Below are 21,139 nucleotides of genomic sequence, written 5' to 3'. Positions count from 1 at the left end.
GTATAACGGCGTCTATTTTTCTTAATATCTTTAATTGAATTACATATTATATTTTTCCTTTTCGATTTACTACTCCGATCCGTAGTAAACACTCCAATCAGTCCAATGCTCCAATGTATGAAGTAATACTTTTACAGTATAGGAGTAATAAGATACAATCAACTGAATCTTAAACTCAAGTTTCACGTACTCGTACAAGTGTACACCAGTGCGTAGTATAATATTTATGTATGATTTAAATGTATTTCAAATCTAAAATAAAATGGAAAGCTAAGATATATTCTTTCAAATTCTTGTAAAATAAATCTGGTGGGGGATATTGTGATGTATAATTTGGTGCATAACATTATTATAAGTCGATTTGACTTACCTTTTTTCTAGTGTTTTTCCATTCAAACTCTAATTAGCTATGTGCTTTAATAAGGACCTAAAAAGAGAGAAGTGTGTTTTTACAGATTTTGCCCTTGGCCATTGGAGAAGTTGGTGGGTTTTGGCTGTTGAACGAATTATTTGGGGACTTCATTCATTTTGACTCAATGATGTAGACTTTTTCTCATATGAGCAAAATTACAAACTTAAACGTGCTTTTTTAATGGATTCGTTGCTACTATTTGTGGACTAATGGTCCTATTTTATTCTATTTAAAATGTCAAAAATGACCCTATTATGTGTCATACTTAGCTTAATTGCTTATTCTTTGTTGGAGTTGTTTAAATAGGGAGAACTTGGGTATGAAACTATGAATTAGTCAAACGTTTAAAGATGCTAATTTGTAGGAAAAAGGGGGGATTATGTTGATGCACTTTGAAATAATTAGCAATTATAAGTCTTGTAAACATGTTAGAATGTTCAAAATAAAGATGGTTACATTCTCCAATTGGAATATGGTGTGGCATTTGATTCTATGTTGATAATTAGATTCTATGAGTACCACTTTTTAGAATATATGTCTTAGATACTTATTAATAAACTGGTGTGCACATTTAACTACTATCATGTATCTTTATTCGTTAAGAATTTCCACGGTTTTAAATTTGGGTTGTCACTTTCATTGATCATTAATAAATCAGTTTCTTTAAAAGGACATTGATGCTTTTCAAAGAGTTTATTCTTGACACATATAGATTAATGACGTGCAATACGAGCTTGTGCTATTCACTAATTCAGGAGAAATAAGTTTAGATAAGTTATATTAAGAGTTGATAATAAGTTTAGATGTGCAAAAAATCAGGTGAATGTCTTTAATATTTAAAATGCACATACTTCATATTTTGAAACTATACGGATTACATCAAAACAAATTCAGCAAGAGTGTACATGAGTGTATGATTTCGTTAAATTTTGGTTAATAATCATGGTCAATTTTTTTTATTTTAAAGGGTAAGAAAAAAGAAAAACATTAGGAACCCCTCCTCACGAGGGTATTCCTAATGCAAATAATCATGGTCAATTAGCTTCATCTTTAAATAGAGTATTTCAAACTAGACAAACACTTTTTTTTTTTTTGAGAGAAACAAAAATATTGATACAGCCTAAAATAATTTTAATCACTCAATGTGATATTTTAAGGAAAGTATAGGAAGGAAAAAAAATAAAAAAGGGAAGGAAAGGGCATTATTGTCCAAGGCATGAAAAACCAAATAAGCACCTGGCTTGACCAAAGAAAGGCACTGATTTCAAATAATTAAGCATAAATATTATTCTTCCAATGTACTATTTCTTCTTTTTTCCAGAATTTGTTGAGAGGATCCAACTGGCATTGGCCCAATTTACAAGGACAAACCAGGTATTTCTATTTATTTATTTATATATTTCTGTAAAAATAAATATATATAAAAAAAAAAAAGAGAGAGAAGAAATATTAAGACCATGTTTGGTTTGGGTAAATGTAAAGGGAAAAAAAGAGAGTGAGACAAAGGCCAGCCTACAGTTTTAGACAGTTGGAACGGCGACGTTTAGTAGCGTATTGGACTTCAGCTGCCGTACTACCGCCAGCTGTCTCCCGCTATTTCCAGCTCAGCCCCACCATTAAAATTTATTTATTTAAATTTTTTTTGGGGAAAAAAAGCATAAAGCACCCCTACCAAAAAATAAAATTGATCCCTCTTCGAGTTCGATTCTCCATCATACGTTCTAATCATAGAAATATATAAAATACTAAGGATTTAAACTACTATATTAGTGTATCGTGTATATATATACAATCATACTAGTTGTTGTACTCGTATTGACTATAAATCTCTTTATTTTCACTTACTCTTTATTTTCATTTACTCGACACACTTTAATCGGTATAATATTTAAGTATGTTTAACTTTTTAATTTTAGTGGCTGCTTTGAGTTAACTAATATAGTATTATCAACTTTTTTCTCTTTTATTACTACGTATTGGCTCCCGTTCACTTTACCTTTTTTTGCTGAATTTATTTTTAGTGAATTTAAATTATTTTTGCTAATAATTCTTCATTAAAAGTTACTAAATTTTACTGAATTGAACTTATTTTTACTAAATTAAATTTATTTTTACTTAAATTTATTTTTTAATGAACATGACTTGCAATTCAAAAATTTTATTTGGTGATGACATGAATGATTCTTAATGTCTAGATTCTCTAGAAGATGCATGATGTTACATTACATATATTTTAGTTAATATTAGGACCACGTCTAGCATGCAATCGACCACAAAAGTACTTAATTAATAATAATACCTTTTTATCAAGTAAAAAAAATAAAATAATACTCTTAATACGAGTACTACTGTACTAGTATACAACTTTATAATATATTAATGTGGTTCCTATGATTAACAAGCTGGCAATTTCTGTTGTACCCTCTACTTGTTAATTATGTATTCGCGTACCAAGTATTAATTAATTGAGAGCTAATAACGATATGATGTATACACTATATATACAGTTAATGTAGCTTTTGACTACTTTTTTAATCATCTTATAGCAGTTGAACATCAGGAATATTCTGCTTAAATACCCTATTAACCGCCCATAATCACGTACTTATCAATTATTAATTTATTTATTAATTAATTACTCGTATTAATGTTATATTACTATAAGTATGTTATACATGGACTGTAACGGAATAATTAATTTATAATGATTGTGTCAAAAAAAAAATAAAATTATAATGCAACTACCAATCTTTGTTTGACTTGAATTGACCAAACCATAAGGCCTCACAAGGTCACATTATGACTCACATAACAATACATCACACCTCATCACTTAGCTTGTGCAATTGTATATTTGTATAGTCTTGCCTTACTAATACATATACTCGTATTTAACTTTGATAATCCTTAATTAAAAGTTTTAATCACGGAGCATGAATATCAGTTAGTTTACCTGGTGTTATATCAAATCTTATCTACATTTTTATATGTTATTTACAATTTTTCCATAAGGAAAAAATAGTTTAACCTACCTTTTTATAAGAGTTATCCGAGCCATTCTTACAATAAGTTAGAAATTCAATGTTTGGTAAAATTAACGATTTCAAAACATCTTGTGCGATTATATAGTCAAACCAGCAATCAATAAAACCAGTTAAACCAACCAATTTAAAACTAATTACCAAACAGTGTCATAGTATAATGCAAAATGTTACATACTTTATACTACTATAATTAATTTCAAACGTAGAGAGTATAGAATAATACATAGTACTCCGTAATAAGTAGAAGATCGAGACGGCAAAGGAATTACACTATACGTGCAAAGCATGAAACAACACACATAGTATATATGTGTGTAAACCTGTGCGGTTGTGCACTTGTGCATGTTTCATGTTTGCATGTACTTTTTTTTTTTTTTTGAAAACATGTTTGCATGTACTTGCTGCTTCGTTGACTGATCAATTCTATAATTAAGGAAGCTTCTGAATTTTGGACACCAGGAATGAAGTTACACAATTTTAAAAATACTTTATACTTGTAACAAAAAAGGAAAAAAATAAAATAAAATAAAATTGAGCATAGTCTTAGACTCATAGGTTTTATATATTTATTAAATTACGTAAATTAGAAAAATATAGGTGATTATTTATTTATTACTCTGTTGGTGAAAGAAAAGGGACAAAGAGGCAGAAAATGTGATTATGTGAATATGGACGACTATGTCAATTTGTCAATGCACCGACGACCATTCTTATTGAAGTTATTACTCTGGTCTCCCCTCATGCTATGACTAAGTGAAACTAACTTTTTTTTTTTTTTTTTTCTAAACTACCTCTACCAGTTCCAAACCAACGATTTTGATTATTTCTAATTAACTTTATGTTGGATCGTAAATAATACGAGTACTTTTTAAATTTGGTAAGTTAAACTTTTATTTGACTTTTCTCATGTTACTTTTTATGGTACTCCCGTATAACAAATGAATAGTCTGTATTAAGAAAGGATATACTAGTGGTTATTGGAGTCGTGAAAATATTAGATTAGGAAGGATAGTCGTAGGATTCTGATTTACAGATTTAAAATGACGGTGATTTACTATTAGCTGATAATCTGATATATGATAACAACTTTTAACTAACACAGACGTGCTATATGTTTCAATTCATATATGCAACATACATGCAAAATAATGTGTATAGAAGCATGCAATGAGAGAGCGCCGTTAATTCAAATTATCCTCATTATGGAGAATTGGAGCGCCTACCATATATGATTACTATGCAAAGTAATATTTGTACACCACAGCAAAACACACATAATCATATGATGAACCTTTCGTTTGAAGATGTCTGCTAAATTGGATTGAAAATTATAACTATAAGACTTAATTTGTTTCTTATACATCATACATATTATGTGTAGGGTAATTTTTTGTCCTCATTTCACCATGCCAAATTATTACTAGTAGAAATAAATACTTATATATAAGTACATTTTTATATATCGCGCCTTCATCCATGTACTTAAGGATATCGTTCATATATACAATATGGCCTGCTTAAAGTCCAAACAATATGATGTACATATACTCATCACTGCGCAGCAATTGTAATTAAATTGATGTTGAAATAGTAATCAAAATCATAAAACTGTAAAGTAATTGAAATAATTGGTTTTATAATGATGGAATTAGAAAATAAAAGTAATTAAATGAAAAAAACATTTATTGTTAGACTTTGACTCCAAATTTAATTTAAAAAGCATGATAAAAAGGAAATAGAAAATTCATGTCATTTCTAAACTTATAAATTATTTATTAAAAAAACAGTATAGCTCAAAATATACGGTATGAAGTACTACATATATTGTTTAGTAAATTTGATCAACAGACGCCTAGCTCATTGATTGCCCTCGTATAATAATCAAATCTTCAACTAGACTCCATGAATTCACATTTATACTAGCCTGCCAAAAAAAAATTGAGAAACCATTCAAGGCATTCACCATACTTAGGTTAGGTGCATGTACTGATCATGTACGAAATGTACATGTCAAAAAAAAAAAAAACAGAGCTAGAATTGAAGCATGTAATAAAATCATTCTTGAATATTACTCCGTAATACGTCAAATTGAAGCATTGAACTTTGTTTTTCATTACATGGTCAATCAAATAAAAATGGTCATATATTATTGTAGTACGAAAATTTAATTGACCTTTTGGAATTCATATGAGAAGGAGAGGGACATACCATGTAATTGTCCCATCAAAGTTCATGTCCCTTGTCCTATCGTTTTCTCAGTGGTGGGGAACCAAAAGGGGAGAAACAAAAGCGACACTATAACTACGAACAAATAAAAAATAAACGAGTTTTATTCAATTTCAAGTCAAAAGGATATTTTATATATGGAATATACATACTAAAATTTAGCGATCATATTTAAAATAACTTCTATACCTTATAAAATGATAATTTTTCATATGTTAGTGATTAAGTGAATGTTCAACATGAATATTTTTAAATTGATCGAAATTAAAGATAGGGTTTTAACAAAACCTTTTTGATGTATTATAGAGATATTATATAGGAATGATTTTAAAAGAAAAGAATTTAGGACAAAAATCCAAATTAAACCTTCTTGATCTTATGTAATAGCATTAGTAGTAAAGGATTAAAGGAGTAATAGTGAAATGATGTTGTGCCTCTTGGAACTTTTCAATGGCCCAAGGGACAGCAATACGACAATGCGGCTCTTATGTTTGTGTTTAGACTAACTACAAACACAATTAACAAATTTCTCTTTTCTATCCTAATGAAAAGAGAAAATTGAAGTTGCATAATATATATAATTGATTTGTATATGCATTAGATCGAGTTCTGGATCTATCAACTACTTGTATTTTTTTTTATTCATTACTTCTTTGATATTTATTATTTATGATGGTGTTTGGAGAGCCAAAAAATAAGGCATCGGAAGGGCAAGGGATGAACTACTCCGTATAACATAGTATTACGAAGTTATTTATTTACAAGTATATATTTAAATTAGTTATTATTACGGAGTATTGTACTAATCTTCTACGTAGTACTAAATTTATTTGCAAATTCAAGTATAGTGAGTATATAAAAACAGATGAAGTGAGTCATAAATAATGGAGTAATATGGTTTTGACTTCTGTGAAACTTTTAACTAGCTAAATTTATTTAATTGATATTGATTATTGAAAATATAAAACTTTATCTTAAATTCTTAGCCATATAATATTAAAATATTTTGACTTGTCAAAAGCATGAAAATTAAGGAAAATGATAGGATAGAAAGTAAGCTAAAAAGAATCTCCATTAAATTTGGTAATAATGCCTTTAAATTACAAGTTGACTATTCACCTTGTCAACTTTATTGTATTATTACGTATTTCTTTATAATATTTTCTCTCTCCATTTAACTAAAGGGTGACGATGACAGTTAATTTGCATGACATGCGCAAAGTACACGTAGTGCGTAACTAAATTGAGTGATTTCTAAATAGCGTTTTAAATCAAACCTCTCATTTAGACTTTTTAGCATGTAAAGTACGTTTTAGTTGTTGATCAATTTAGAGTTAAATTCATTTTAGTTTTAAGGAAAATTTGAATTTTAGTACCTCGAATATGGGGGTAATTGAATTTTAGTACCCATCTAAAATTTTATTTTAAATTAGTACCTCCAAAATGACAAAACTATAGGTTTCAGTACCTCCGTCTAGTTCCGTTAAGTTTTCCGTTAGTGGGGCCCTTTATCTAATTATTTAATAATTTAATTTATTAAAAAAAAATAATTAAAAAAAAAAATCAGCCACACCGGCGCTGGCCACCCCTTCCCCGAAACCCTAGCGCAACCACCACCATCTTCCCTCCCTTTCTCGTTCCTGGCCGCGGCACCCCACCCCCTCCCTTTCCCTTTCCCTCCCCGTTTTTCCCTTCCCCTTCCTCGTTCCTGGCCGCGGCGATGTGGTGGATTTCAGATAAGGTGGGTTTCGAATTTGGGGTTTTAGGGTTCGTCGGTTGTGGGTTTTAGGGGTTTCTGGGTTCGTCGGTTGTGCGGTGGTGGGTTTTAGGGGTTTCTGGGTTCGTCGGTTGTGGGGTGGTGGGTTTCTGGGTTCGTCGGTGGTGGGGTTGTGGGTTTCGGGGGTTCGTGGGTGGTGGGGTGTGGTGGGTTTCTGGTTTCGGGTGTTCGTGGGTGGTGAGTTTATGGCACCCCTGGGCTTCCTGCCTGGCCGCGGCGGCAGCTGCTGTGGCTGGGCTTTGCTCCAGGGAAGGGGAAAACAGGGAGGGAAAGGGAAGGGGTGGCCGACGCCGGTGCCAGGGGAATTCGGCCACCAACAGCCGGAAGCCGGCGCTGGTGTCAGTGGCTGTTTTTATTTTTTAAAGTTTTTTGTTTTATAAAATGTTTTTTTTTTTTTTAATAAATTAAATTATTAAATAATTAGATAATGGGCCCCACTAACGGAAAACTTAACGGAACTAGACGGAGGTACTGAAACCTATAGTTTTGTCATTTTGGAGGTACTAATTTAAAATAAAATTTTAGATGGGTACTAAAATTCAATTACCCCCATATTCGAGGTACTAAAATTCAAATTTCCCTAGTTTTAATTAGTGATTAAAAGTTCAATGAGTAGTTGAAGTCAATTCAAAATTTCCAACGTTCGTTTAATAAGTACTCTTTGTTTTTGGGGTGCAATCATAGCATATTATAGCCTTTTGATTATATACTCGTATATATTATTGTGATAATTGGTCTTAGCTTGCTAATCAATTTAATAACATGGTGGTTGTATATTAGCTGGTTTGATTAATTCAATTGTTATTGTTATATCAGACGATTGATCGTACTCAAATCAAATTAAATTTTAAGTTATTGACTATAATTATGTTTATGTGTTAACTGTATGTCAAGACGTTAGATAAATCCGATTACTAATTTATTATACTTTATTTAAAGCTTTCGGGTACTCTTGCCATCTTGGCACTAGCTTAAAATTATAAGTAGTCATCAACTCATCATTTTAATAGCTAAGGTTTTATTTGGTTGAACGATTTAATTTATTTTGTCTGAACTTATATTACTCTGTATTATAAAGTAAGAAAACATTACACTAGTGACTATCTTATACATACAAAACATATTATTATATGAATGCATGTGTCAAAAAATATAATTTATGTAGCAAAACTTATTAGATTTAAACTTATATTAATTTCTTTTGTCTAGAATTAGTCAATATATGAAAACAAATGAGCAAATTTCTCAGTTAAAGGTTACCTCAATATCCCATATTCTGAAAGATTGTCACTAAATCTCACACTAAATTTACTACACTTGAATGAAATACGTAGAAAGTAAATTAAATTTATGAAGGTAAGGTGAAAAGATGGATGTTGCCGTTTTTTGGTAGCTTGTACAAGCAGTGAGGTGCGCTGTAACAGCCTTTACATTGGGTTATAGTCAAAGAAAGAGAACCACAGCTTTTAATTTTCTCCCCACAGTACAAGTCACTTTCATAAAATTCATGTTTCTATTTTTATTTTATTTTTTAAAAAATTAATAACACATAAATACATAATTGATCTACTAATTGAACAAATCGATGTGAATTTTTATGTTATTAGATTTCTCAATGTATATTTTTTAAACTAAAGATTGTCTTTTTTTTTTTTTTTTTTTTTTTTTTTACTGTAAATAATTTTCAATGGTCTAAGAAATTGGATGTATTTATGGCTAAATATTGCATTAGGGTTTATATGATTCATGCAATTAGTGAATGACAAAAGCGTTTAATAGAATGAGGTATTCGTAATAGTTTTTTTTTTTTTTTTTTTTTTTTTTTTTTTTTTTTTGACAAAAAGGTACTCATAATAGTTATTTATTCCTTAGACGTATCCAATTTTGCCTTTTATTTGATCAAATTCTCATGATATTTAGTCATTTGAATTTCAATTAGTTAACTCGGTTTTACTACAATAAGCTGACTTAGGGTTTTATTAGTATAATCACACACTTACATGTACTCCATACTACCTTATTGTACAACAATGCTAGATACATTGACAACCATTTGTGGTTAAATTACAAATACCTCTATTGATCTTCTTTTTTTTTTTTTTTTTTTTTTTTTTTTTTTTTTTTTTTTTTTTTACTAGACTACAAAATTATACTCCCTTCATAATATTATGTATAATTTTATTTATATGTTAACTTTTGCACAATTTACATGGTTTTATCTTTACTTGATCGAATTTTCCAGTGGATACATGTGAGTGTATAAAAATTAAATTAAGGTTAATATGTACTACGAAATATTAATTTTTTTGAGTTTTAATTTCTTAAAGTATATTTCCAAAATTTAAATTTATTAATAATGTTAACTTATATCAGGATACAGTAATATTAAGAAAATTAGAAACCATATTATTGTTTCGAAACTAATAATGCTAAGCAAGTTGATCATAATTTAATATTTATAATAATTGATCTAACAATCGAACAAAACCGACATTTATTTATTGTGAATTTTAATTGGGTCTTTATTGTTACTTTTAATTTCCTAACAGAAAAAAAAAGGGTAAAAAAGATCACTAGAAAGTGATGGAAACAACTGGATATTGAGGAGAATGGGGGACATTAACATCTTTGAAATAGAGACTAGACCATGCCAAATCTAATTATTATGGAAATTTTTTAGACACTTTTGGTTGGTCGGTTGCTTTGGTAGGTTGATTAGAAGACCGCCCTAAATACCTTTTCAAAATTATACTTGTACATTATTTTTTGGTGTATGTAGGTTGAACATTATTTATCATCACATACTAGCCATCTATTGTGCTGCCTTCGCTCAGCTCGTTCGTAAAATTTTTGACACTTTAGAATCGTTAAAAGATCAATTCAGTCAAAAGATTAATTAAATTGATAGTTAAAACTCATTTTTAGGAATATTTAAGTGAAAAAACATTAACTATAGATTCTTACAGTAAATTGTTCCATTATACACATCTTATATATGGACCGATGTGAAATTGAATTGATATATTATACAAAAGATGTATTAATTAAGAAGATTATATTATGTGCATGCACCCCAAAAATAGTTGTAAAAGGAATTAAACAATTAGGTAAAACGATAAATTGGTATTTTACTTGTTATTGAGGCACATAACATACAAGTTGACATCATTAAATATTAACATAAGTAATCTTGAATGGAATGCCATTCATATTTAACAGTGAAAGTACCTACAACTTGTCGCAACATGCATCATATATTCATGTACTGAGCAACGTTTTGATTTATTTAATTTATTAGGGTTTCACTTGGAGATGGAGCCACCTACTTTTTATTGGTACGTACTCTATCATTTTTGGACCCACGCAACGCACACATATTACCAATTTTGAGTCGTCGTATTTAATTATATGGCTATATTATTGATCTCCATCTTCTAACATTGAATTGAGTTATGCAAGCTAAGAGGTCTTTTACATACAATAGCTTGACTGTGCATGGAGACATACAACTAACCTCATTCTTCGAGTCGATTTGTCATGGTCAAGTTCATTCCTTCGTTTATTTTTAGAAGCAACATATATAATTACCCTAAAATTTTATGTTTAAATAAATTCTGATCGAATATGCATAGTCGGATCGACATGATATGACATTGTTGACATGTTAAACCAGCTTGACACTATAATAATTCAGATCATGAAGACCACCATTATGCTCATATATAACTAATGTTGTTTTAATTTCATTATGAATGCATGCATAATGTTTCTTCAATTTACCTTCCCTTCACAAATTTTATTTTAGTAGTGTTTGTTTCTTTAATTTATCTTCACATGTTTTATGAACAAAATTTGTCACATGCAAAATGTAGAACATTTTCATTGATTGACATTATATGCATATGGGATATGGCTATTTAAAAAAAAAACACACACACACACACAAAGTTTGATAACAAATCTACAAAGTACAATTGAAGTTAAGTGATCCGATCCTCTTACATGATTGGATTTTGTAGCACACCAATTTGCCCAAATTTACAAACTAAAGTGACCTAATGGGATTAAGTATATTCTTATGTACTCTCAAAAATCCATACAACATAATATGTACAACTCTAACACGCATTCTCATCAGGCCAAAGTCACAATATTGTAATCCTAACATAAAACAAAACCATTTCAAAGGAATCAGTAGTACCACCCTACATATTTACCCCGATCCGTAATTATATTAACTACGGAGTAATATACGATGTACTAATTATCATTGATGCATGAATAAATTATGATGATGGGTTGGGGGGTATATAGATTAGTAACACTTGACAGATTGCAAATCAGATAGTATAAGCAGAATACAGACGACGATCAATACAATTGTGTGTTGTATATAAATGGGGCCCAATTTATATATATGGGTCAATAATAATAATAATAATATCAGAGCAGCAGCAAAAGAGAAACTCCAGCTCATTCAAATGCTTTTAATTTATTTTTTATTTTTTTATTTTTTTGAGCTCGTGAACTTTTATTAAAAATAAAAAATAAATAAAAAATCCAGCTGTAATAAGGTCATACCCCAATTTATGCAACTAAACGTATTTTTCACCTTCTATTTTACACACTTTGGTTGTCAGTAGTTATTTCATAGGATCATGGTGATCTTCTAGACAATTTTTTTTGGACGGTTTGGCTATTTTTTTTTTGAAAGAGGTTTGGCTATTTTCTTCAAGTGACTAGTTTTAATTTGTCCACCTTTTTTACAGATTGAAAATATGTTCTTTGTTTTTCACATTTGTATGATATGTAGCCGACATCAATTAGTACATTACTCTGTATCAATTACTTCGTATATGAATGACGTATTATACGGGGATTATAGATTATAATGTTTGATTATGTATGTACGTACATATGGCCTGATATGATCGAGTTTGGATATTTAGTACATAATGTTTTGTAGCGTAATACAGAATGAAATTAGCATGCATGTGTGGTTATAGAATCATTTAAGTAGAAGAAAAAAAATACTCCGTATATTGTTGTTTAAGGTTGTGCAATATTAGAATAAAGTTATTTTACGTGATGACTGTGTTGTAAAAAAAATGAATTGATGAGACCAAAACATTGCATGCATGCATGGATTGATGGTGCAGCTTATTAGAGTTACAAGCTTGTCTTGGACATGTTAAGCTAATTTATTCCTAGGTTGATGCTACTTAATGGAATTGTGGTGTACTGTTCTTTAATTAATTCATTTAATTCATGAAAAATGTCATTCAATCTAGCTACTTCAATAAGTTAATCGACATCTTCTACACGTCTAAATTAAACTTTATTTGTATTATAAAAAAAAAAAAGTTTTGTTTGAAAAAGCAATTGTATATATATCTTACGTATAGTAACGAAAGATAAAATTATCTATCCACTCACTACAAGTCTTTATACATCGAGTAAAATGTTGAGTATTAAAACTCTTTAAGGAATGAAAGGGAAGAAAATACTAGCTCCGTATTGACAAGGGATGATATACTATGTATTACAAAAATAACTAATTCCTCTCATTTTTTAATATTTGTAACACTTTCTTAAAAAAGAAAAATCACAATATTTACAGAATTACAGCACATTGTAATTGGAAAGTTATTTTAAGGAAAAGTTGTACTCTACCACTTCGTATGATTTCTCTTATTTAAAGTACATGACTATTAATAGCCGTTTAAAAAAAAAATACAGTATATACCTCTGTATAAATAAATGAATGCAAGGAGGGGTCATAAACCGTATTATTATTATATTTTTTTTTTGAATAGTCATAAACCGTATTATTATAACGTTATTGCATGCTACTCCTACTACGGAGAGTGTGGACCGTCATAGATTCAGAAGTTACCAAAATGCCCTTCTTAGTCACATTGTCTAGAAATAAAAAATAAATGGAAATCTAGTAAATTGAAAGCAAGAACCATATTCTTTTTTCAATGGGGACCAATCCAAACACTACCTTATACGATTTTCCGCGTGCCATAATTTTGAGGGTACTACACTACTTGACTACTACCTCCCCACCTTTTTCTTGGTTATACTTGCTTCAACACGTGCTTTTTTCTCTACCTCTCTTTCTTCTATATTGGGCTGGGCCACTACACCCCTTTTATCATGACCCCGTGAACCCCGTTTTTTAACCGTTATACACACTCGATGACCCGGGTGCATAACATAAACTTCTTCCGTCCTCTTATGATTGAAACATAGTTCGTTCTTTTTGATAGGTTGATAATTAGTAGCAAACTAGCGATATTACTTTAATTTATTTATCTAATGATAACCTTAAATTCCCTGAGTCTCTCACATTTAGTTAAAGTCAAGTATTCACTACAATGCATTTAGAATAGAATGAAGGATGTATGTTGATCTATTCTATATTTACCAATTCGTTCGACTCTCAAAGATAACACCACATTAACAGTCTCTAATTGCTCCCCGAGCCTTCGATACGATGTTGGCTCCAAAGCCTTCCAACTAGCTAGTAAGGGCCTGTTCTGATTGACTGAATTGAATATTTTATGAGAGAAGGAAATTAAGAACTGAACTTAACCGAAAATAATCTGAAGAGAACATGCCCTAGTGAATAAAGTGTTGCATATAAAAGACGTAAATTTAAGGCATATAATAATTAATCAAACTTTATACTTGAAAATAATACAAGTTTCTAGTATCAACTATTTAGTATTTACTAATATTATACTTTATCCATTCTTGTAAATTACGATGTGTATATTTTTAAAAATTGCATTTTTACAAAGTCGCCTAATTTCTCTCTACTCCCTCTGTGTTTTTTTAAGTGATACATTTTCCATTTCTGGCCGTGTTTTTTTAAGTGATACATTTCCTTTTGGGCAAAATAATACATTAAAATATTATATCTCTCTCATCTCATGGTCCCCACCCAAACCCACTACTACTATTTTATTATATCTTTCATCTCAGATTCATTACTTTTCAATAAACTATTAACCCCACTATTTTTTTTAACAATTCTTTAATACTCCACTACCCCACTTACCTCTTATTTTATTTAAGTCAATTAAATTGCCTAAAACTATGTGCCGGTCAATATGTATCACTTAAAAAAACACGGAGGGAGTATATCTAATCTCAACATACATATTACATTCATTAAGCCATTAGGAAAAATGTTTATTGGGCATGGACTTGGTCATCACAATTGAGGTTAAGCCCAAATCAGGAAGCCCAATAAAAAAGACCAAATAAAAAATGATCCCAAACGATGACACGTATACAAACTCAAAACCACCAAATTCACAAACCGCCACGTCATCAACCACGATAAACTGAGATAACCGAAGCAACTACTCCTCTCAGTTCATCATCTTCCATTTTTCATTTCAGGGAGGAGAGAGAAAATATGGCGGGAGGTTCGATGCTCCTACACTTCAAAAGCTCGGCGCCGCCATTAATGGCGGTTTTTGCGAGCTCAGTTAAGGAGAGAGAAATTTCCAAGCCGAAGATTGATATCGCAGTTTCCAGCGATAAAATTCGGAATTCTAGGGTTTTGGTTTTGGGCGGTACCGGAAGAGTTGGTGGTTCTACTGCTGTAGCTCTTTCGAAGCTTTCTCCTGAACTTCGTATTGTTGTCGGCGGTCGAAATCGGTAAAATTTCTCCAGATTTCTAGGGTTTGTGAATTGTGATAGATTTTTTTTTATTTAATTGTTTGATTTGATTATGAAGGGAGAAAGGAGCAGCAATGGTGAAAAACCTTGGAGAGAAATCTGAGTTTGTTGAGGTTGATATAGATAATGTGGACAGATTGGACGCTGCTTTACAAGGTATTATTTCTATATTTTCTGGAATTTGAACTAAATGTGGTGGAAGAAATGGAGTTGCTAGATTATTGAATTTTAAATTTTAAAATTTTCAATTTTAATTAGTACAATTGCAGTTTGAAATTAGCCAATTAATTCAGTTTACTTTAGTAAATTGCCGCATGTAACCGTAAATGCTGCAAAGTTGAAGTATTTGATTACTGATCATTTCTGCAACTAATCCAATTTTCAAGGCCAATGGCGATTAGGCCTCTTTGATTTGATATCTACACACCGTTTGTTTAGTGGTAGTAAATGGTGGCGATGGGAATGAATTTGTACATGAAAGAAATCAAGGTCCATTCCCGCGGCAATGATTGTTCATGCTAAAATATTCTTTCACAAATCTCCATTGCCATTCAAATTATTTGGGGTGGTATTGGGAAGTAATGGAAATTTATGAAGAAAAACACAAATTTGGGATGAGATTGCATTGCTATGGACATTAGAATGTTGTTTGCTTGTTAATGTACACGTGAATTCATTCCCATTACCGCTATTTATAACCAGCTACCAACTACCTAACAAGTTGTTTAGGGGATCATGTTTTTTATAATCATGTTGTATTGTTGTGTGCGTCTATGTGTAGTATGTAGTTACGTACTGATATTATTTTATAATATATTTTAGTTTGGTCGATTATTAATACGTAGTGCATTATATATGTTATGAACATTTGCTGCTTTCTTTTCAGATGTAGATCTTGTAGTTCACACCGCAGGGCCTTTCCAGCAGACAGAAAAATGTCCTGTACTTGAAGCTGCTATTCGTACCAAGGTGAGATGAGGTAATTATCTAAGCTTTTTTTTAGATGGTTATGTTACGGATTATTGCTTGTTTTTATTCTCATTGTGTTTAAGAGTCAAAACTAGTTTGGCTTTTCGTAGTTTTTTTTTTTTGTTTTCTTGACACATACTTACGCAATCTTCTTTCAGACAGCATATGTTGACGTTTGTGATGATACGAGTTATGCATTTCGTGCCAAATCATTTTGCAAAGATGCAATTGCTGCTAATATTCCAGCTATCACAACTGCCGGGATTTACCCTGGAGTGAGCAATGGTTCTTATATTTGAACATTTTTACTATTCATTTTTCTCCCTATCCATCCATATTCTTAACATTGCATGAAATTATTCACGGCATTTTAGAGTCTAATTTACCTTGTGTTACGGGGGATTTTCGTTACACATGATTAACTAAATCTTACGAGCTTAAGTGTTGCCAATGAGTTTTCTTTCTACTGTTTATATATTGTTTGGTTGACTCCTAAGTCCTAACTCATTATTTTCCTATATCACTGGAATTATGATGACAGTGATGGCTGCAGAACTTGTTCGTGCAGCAAAAGATGAAGGCAAGGGTGAACCTGAAAGGCTAAGGTGATCATTTCTGTTCTTGAGGTTTTGATATCGTGTTTTGTGATCAACCTTAAATACATTTGATATAAAGTTTCATGTAACTCTTGTCATATCTCTGGCATGGAATGTGTTCCATACTCTTTTTACTTGATTATGTTAGTTTGCATGCCTTTATGCAAGACGTCTAATGTGAGTTCACTGGGTCTTTTTTGTTTCATGTTACCTTCAGATTCTCTTACTATACAGCGGGTACTGGAGGTGCTGGTCCAACAATATTGTCTACAAGCTTTTTACTATTAGGAGAAGAGGTTGTTGCCTACAACAAAGGTTTTCTTTCTTCCATTTTGTTACGTTATGTTGTTATACGTGTTCACTAGCAATCTTTTCATCTCATGATGTCTTGTTGGGAATACAGGTGAAAAGGTCAAACTAAAGCCTTATAGTGGGATGCTAAATGTTGATTTTGGAAGAGGGGTCAATAAGAAGGATGTATTTTTGCTGTAAGTTACTAATGTGAAATTTTTTTGTTTGACTAAGGCTTAGTTGTTGCTAGATCACTTCATTGATTATTGTGAATTTCATTCAACTGTTTTTGCCTTTTTGGCTACCTGGATATGAGATGTGTGCTGGGTTGTTTTTGAACATTTGATCTCTGTGTTTGGCAATAAAAATATTTACATTTTCTAAATATCTATTGGCCTGGAAATGATATAGCCCCTTCAAATGATCTGTCTCCAGGTCCAAAACTTAGTAGATGCAGGGTCATACAGCTACGATTCTTGAGTGTATTTAATTGTGCTTCCTTATTAATTAACTGAATTGAACTCCGTGATTACCCTCATGAGTGCAATACACCGATTTGCATCCAGGTGCTGGCTTAGGGGTGAATCCTCTTCTCCTTTTTTGTGACTAAAACATCTATTTGAACCATGGAAAGGCTGTATCAAACTTTTGCTTGCTTTGTGCAGCCATTAATGATCCTAGTGTATAACTGGAGAATGTCCCTCAAATTTATAAGAAATAGTATATTTTCTCCAGGAATCTGCCAGAAGTAAGAAGTACTCATGAAGTTCTGGGAGTACCAACTGTCAGTGCTAGATTCGGAACTGCACCCTTCTTTTGGAACTGGGGAATGGCCATAATGACAAATCTTTTACCACCGGTATAATTTATTCTCTTCTGTTATTTTGCTAGTTTTGGCTGCTGTAGACAATGGCTCTATTGTTGGGCTAGTGGACAAACTATAAATTGCCTTACATAGAGATACCCATAGAAACTGACGTTATTTGCCAGAAAATTCAGTAGAAAGCATAAAGGGTTCATTGCTAGATGGATATTTTGATTTGATTTGATTTTATTTTATTTTTTGGGTATATATTATGAAGGCCATTGATAATCTTTTACAAGTCACACTGAACACTCAGCATGTTGGTATTGACCATTAAAAGGGATTAAAAAAAAAAAAAACCTGTGCATGTAGGTTGCTGCAGTTGGTTAACCAGACACCATATTATACAACCATGAGCTCATGTGACTGGATTATGCAGGAATTTCTAAGGGACAGAACAAAGGTTCAACAGTTGGTTGAGTTGTTTGACCCTGTAGTTCGTGCAGTTGATGGTATTGCAGGGGAGCGTGTGTCAATGAGGGTAAGGTGCTGTAAACTGATTAGTGTTATACAAATTATTCCTAGTATCACTTCTAAAATTCTAAGTTCTAACGAGTCTCCCAGAGTAAGATTGTACAACTAAAGCAGTGCTTTGCTTAATTTGTTACAATCCCCTTGTAATTGTGGTCATCTATACTGCTTTCCCCCAGGTTAGGTAAGTGGCTATTTACGATTTTATATCTATTTGACAGGTTGATTTGGATTGTTCAAATGGACGCAGTACAATTGGTGTATTCACTCATAAGAGCTTGTCAGTGTAAGTATCAGGTTTATAGTTTTAGCCCAGCTGTTACTCCTTACTCCGTATAAAATTGACATGCTGGTTGTGTGTTTATTGCTTGGGTTGAGCTTGCTGCACTTTATGAAATTTTAAAAGACATCACATTCCCAGAAGCAGCATTGCTTGAATCTTTTGGAATTTAAAAACAGACTTTTCAGAATATTTAATGGGACTTTTGCAGTGTCTATCTCTGGTATAATGCTTTCTAATAAAGGTGTAGGATACTTTGACATGCGTAAATATGCTGTTAAAGAAAATAGAACTATATACTAGGAGTGGAAATATATTCTGAGACTGCAATCTATGTAAGAAGGCAGGACCCTACTTTTAGTATGATGGTCTAGTATTGATGTAATATTACCTGGTGATGAATTTAGTTGAGGACTTTTTCTGTGTCTCTACCAGGAATCTTCTAGCTATCATCTTTTGCTGTTGTTTTGGGATCCTTTTCACCTAATTCTTGCAATATTGTATAGCTGGCTTAAGAGTGCAAATGTTAAGAATGTTTAAGGCACTTTTCCTAAAAAAAGTCCGCTTCACCATTAGTGTATTACTTGTTCACAGATCGGTTGGAGTATCTACTGCTGCATTTGTCCTTGCAGTCTTAGAGGGTAGTACGCAGCCTGGGGTATGGTTTCCTGAAGAGGTACATACTTCAAGGTCCTCTATTGTCAAATACCTGAGAACTTCAATCATACACTTTCATGACCTGCCCCCCATCCCCTCCCCCAAATTATTCCTGTTAACTTGATGTTATTGAACAAAAATGTTTTTATTTTTAAATATAGCCTGAAGGAATTGCAGTAGAGGCCAGGAATGTTTTATTGGAGCGTGCAGCCCAAGGAACGATCAACTTTGTGATGAACAAGTACAATTTTTATTTTATTTTATTTTATTTTTTTATTAAACGACTAATCTAATTGTTCTGTTTTTGTTCTTGATCTTCGGCATATTCATGGTCCTCATTTTGTGTTAACAGGCCTCCTTGGATGGTGGAGACAAACCCAAAAGAGCTTGGCTTAGGCATATATGTCTGAGATATGCTGCACTGAATTTGAGTGACAGGTTTCAGCTGATAGTTCTATACCACCATACAACAATGAAGTGACAGTTCTAACTTTGCTGTTTCTACGAGGTCGATGACAAAGCTTAGCAAACAACAGTTTGAATCATGATCCATGAGTTACCTTCAAATGTCTGCAAGATGGACATTCAAGCATCTATAATCTGATGCTTAATCAACTCAACAAATGAATGGTAACGAAAGATGGTGCCTCTACTATACCATCTTACATCAACTTCCGTCTTATGGTTTGGAGAAAGTCTGGAGAAATATGTAAATGATTCAGGTGACAATATATAGTTTTGAAATTGAATTTGTAAATGATTGCTTAGAAGACCTGTCAAGGAATGATCTCAACTTAAATAAACCATGTTTATGAGATGTGGAGTTACTTTTACAGCTTTACCATTTGTAATCCATAAAATCATACCAAGTATATAGTACGAGTATACTTTCTTATGTTTATCTAAGACAACACTTTACTTGAAATTAAAAATTTCTTTTTTTTTTGACAAAATTTCTTTGTCAAAGTGAAATTTCCCGTCTCCAAAAAAAAAAAAATTAATTTAATTATATTTCATTTTATGTATTTTTAAATATTCGTGGTAACTTGTCGTAGGTAAAGACTAGAATAAACCCGGTCTACAATAACTTATTGTAAACCCAACCTTCTAGTATACCATACGAATGTGATTATATCATACGAAATGTGATTATATTATTACAAAAGTGATTATATCATCTTGAAACTGTTATGTAAATGTATCACTTAAAAAGTGAATTTATTATTATAAAAAGTATCAAATAGTAAATTAGATCATTCAAAAGATGATTTTTAAATTTTATCATCCTAAAGATAATTATATAATCTCATTAAATGGTTTAATATGAAATCAAAATATGACTCACAAAAAGATAATAATATCATCTAAAAAGGTGATTATATCATCCAGAATGTGATTATATTATTTGAAAGTGTCAAAATTTGGGTCTACAATAATTTATTGTAGACCGGATTCATACAAGACCAATTGCTTTTCGTATACACTACTGCTTCTCTTTTAATAAAAACGTGCCTAAAAGAAAGACTAGATATTTTTGATTGTCTGAAGCCTAGCATGATTTCAAATAGTTTCTAATGCCACCACAAGCACATGCCTACATTCAGTCGTTCATTATCTCATTCATGAAGTGCCTGTTGTCATAAATTATCAAACCTATTATTCCCGTATACTAAAGAACCATCAATCCCACCTAATCTTGAATGATTTTAAATGTGGTTTGCACTAGTATAATGAAGATGAACCTTAAATAAAATTTCCCCATTCTATTTTTATTAATATGAGAAAATACAAGTTTATCTTCATCAATAAACAATTAAACATTTAGTGACATTTTTATTTAGTGACATTTCTCG

General features: G+C 31.4%; 1 protein-coding gene across 2 annotated transcripts; it reads left to right on the top strand.

Annotated features, from left to right (window-relative positions):
• The first annotated feature begins 14,812 nt into the window (after positions 1-14,812).
• Positions 14,813-20,181, top strand: LOC145628475 (uncharacterized). Of its 2 annotated transcripts, none has more exons than XM_081680773.1 (13): positions 14,813-15,136; positions 15,216-15,313; positions 16,044-16,126; positions 16,285-16,411; positions 16,668-16,731; positions 16,940-17,037; positions 17,126-17,210; positions 17,749-17,872; positions 18,258-18,359; positions 18,571-18,635; positions 19,224-19,305; positions 19,448-19,527; positions 19,795-20,181. In XM_081680773.1, the coding sequence occupies exons 1-13, from the start codon at positions 14,892-14,894 to the stop codon at positions 19,832-19,834; spliced, it is 1,293 nt and encodes a 430-aa protein (XP_081536899.1). In that variant the 5' UTR covers positions 14,813-14,891; the 3' UTR covers positions 19,835-20,181. The 2 variants fall into 2 exon arrangements, with proteins under 2 accessions (XP_081536899.1, XP_081536898.1); XM_081680772.1 differs by having other exon boundaries at positions 14,822-15,136; positions 19,639-20,181.
• Positions 20,182-21,139: the final 958 nt, after the last annotated feature.

The sequence above is a fragment of the Chenopodium album genome, chromosome 4 (genome assembly GCF_948465745.1).
Source record: "Chenopodium album chromosome 4, dcCheAlbu1.1, whole genome shotgun sequence".
Lineage (NCBI taxonomy): Eukaryota > Viridiplantae > Streptophyta > Magnoliopsida > Caryophyllales > Amaranthaceae > Chenopodium > Chenopodium album.
This window is presented reverse-complemented; position numbering and strand designations above follow the sequence as displayed.

Excerpts from the sequence above, each read along its gene's own strand:
- LOC145628475 (XM_081680772.1), top strand. The coding sequence starts at position 14,892 with ATGGCGGGAGGTTCGATGCTCCTACACTTCAAAAGCTCGGCGCCGCCA. Across the intron at positions 15,314-16,043 it reads ATTGGACGCTGCTTTACAAG|ATGTAGATCTTGTAGTTCAC; the intron begins GTATTATTTCTA and ends CTTTCTTTTCAG. Across the intron at positions 16,127-16,284 it reads AAGCTGCTATTCGTACCAAG|ACAGCATATGTTGACGTTTG; the intron begins GTGAGATGAGGT and ends ATCTTCTTTCAG.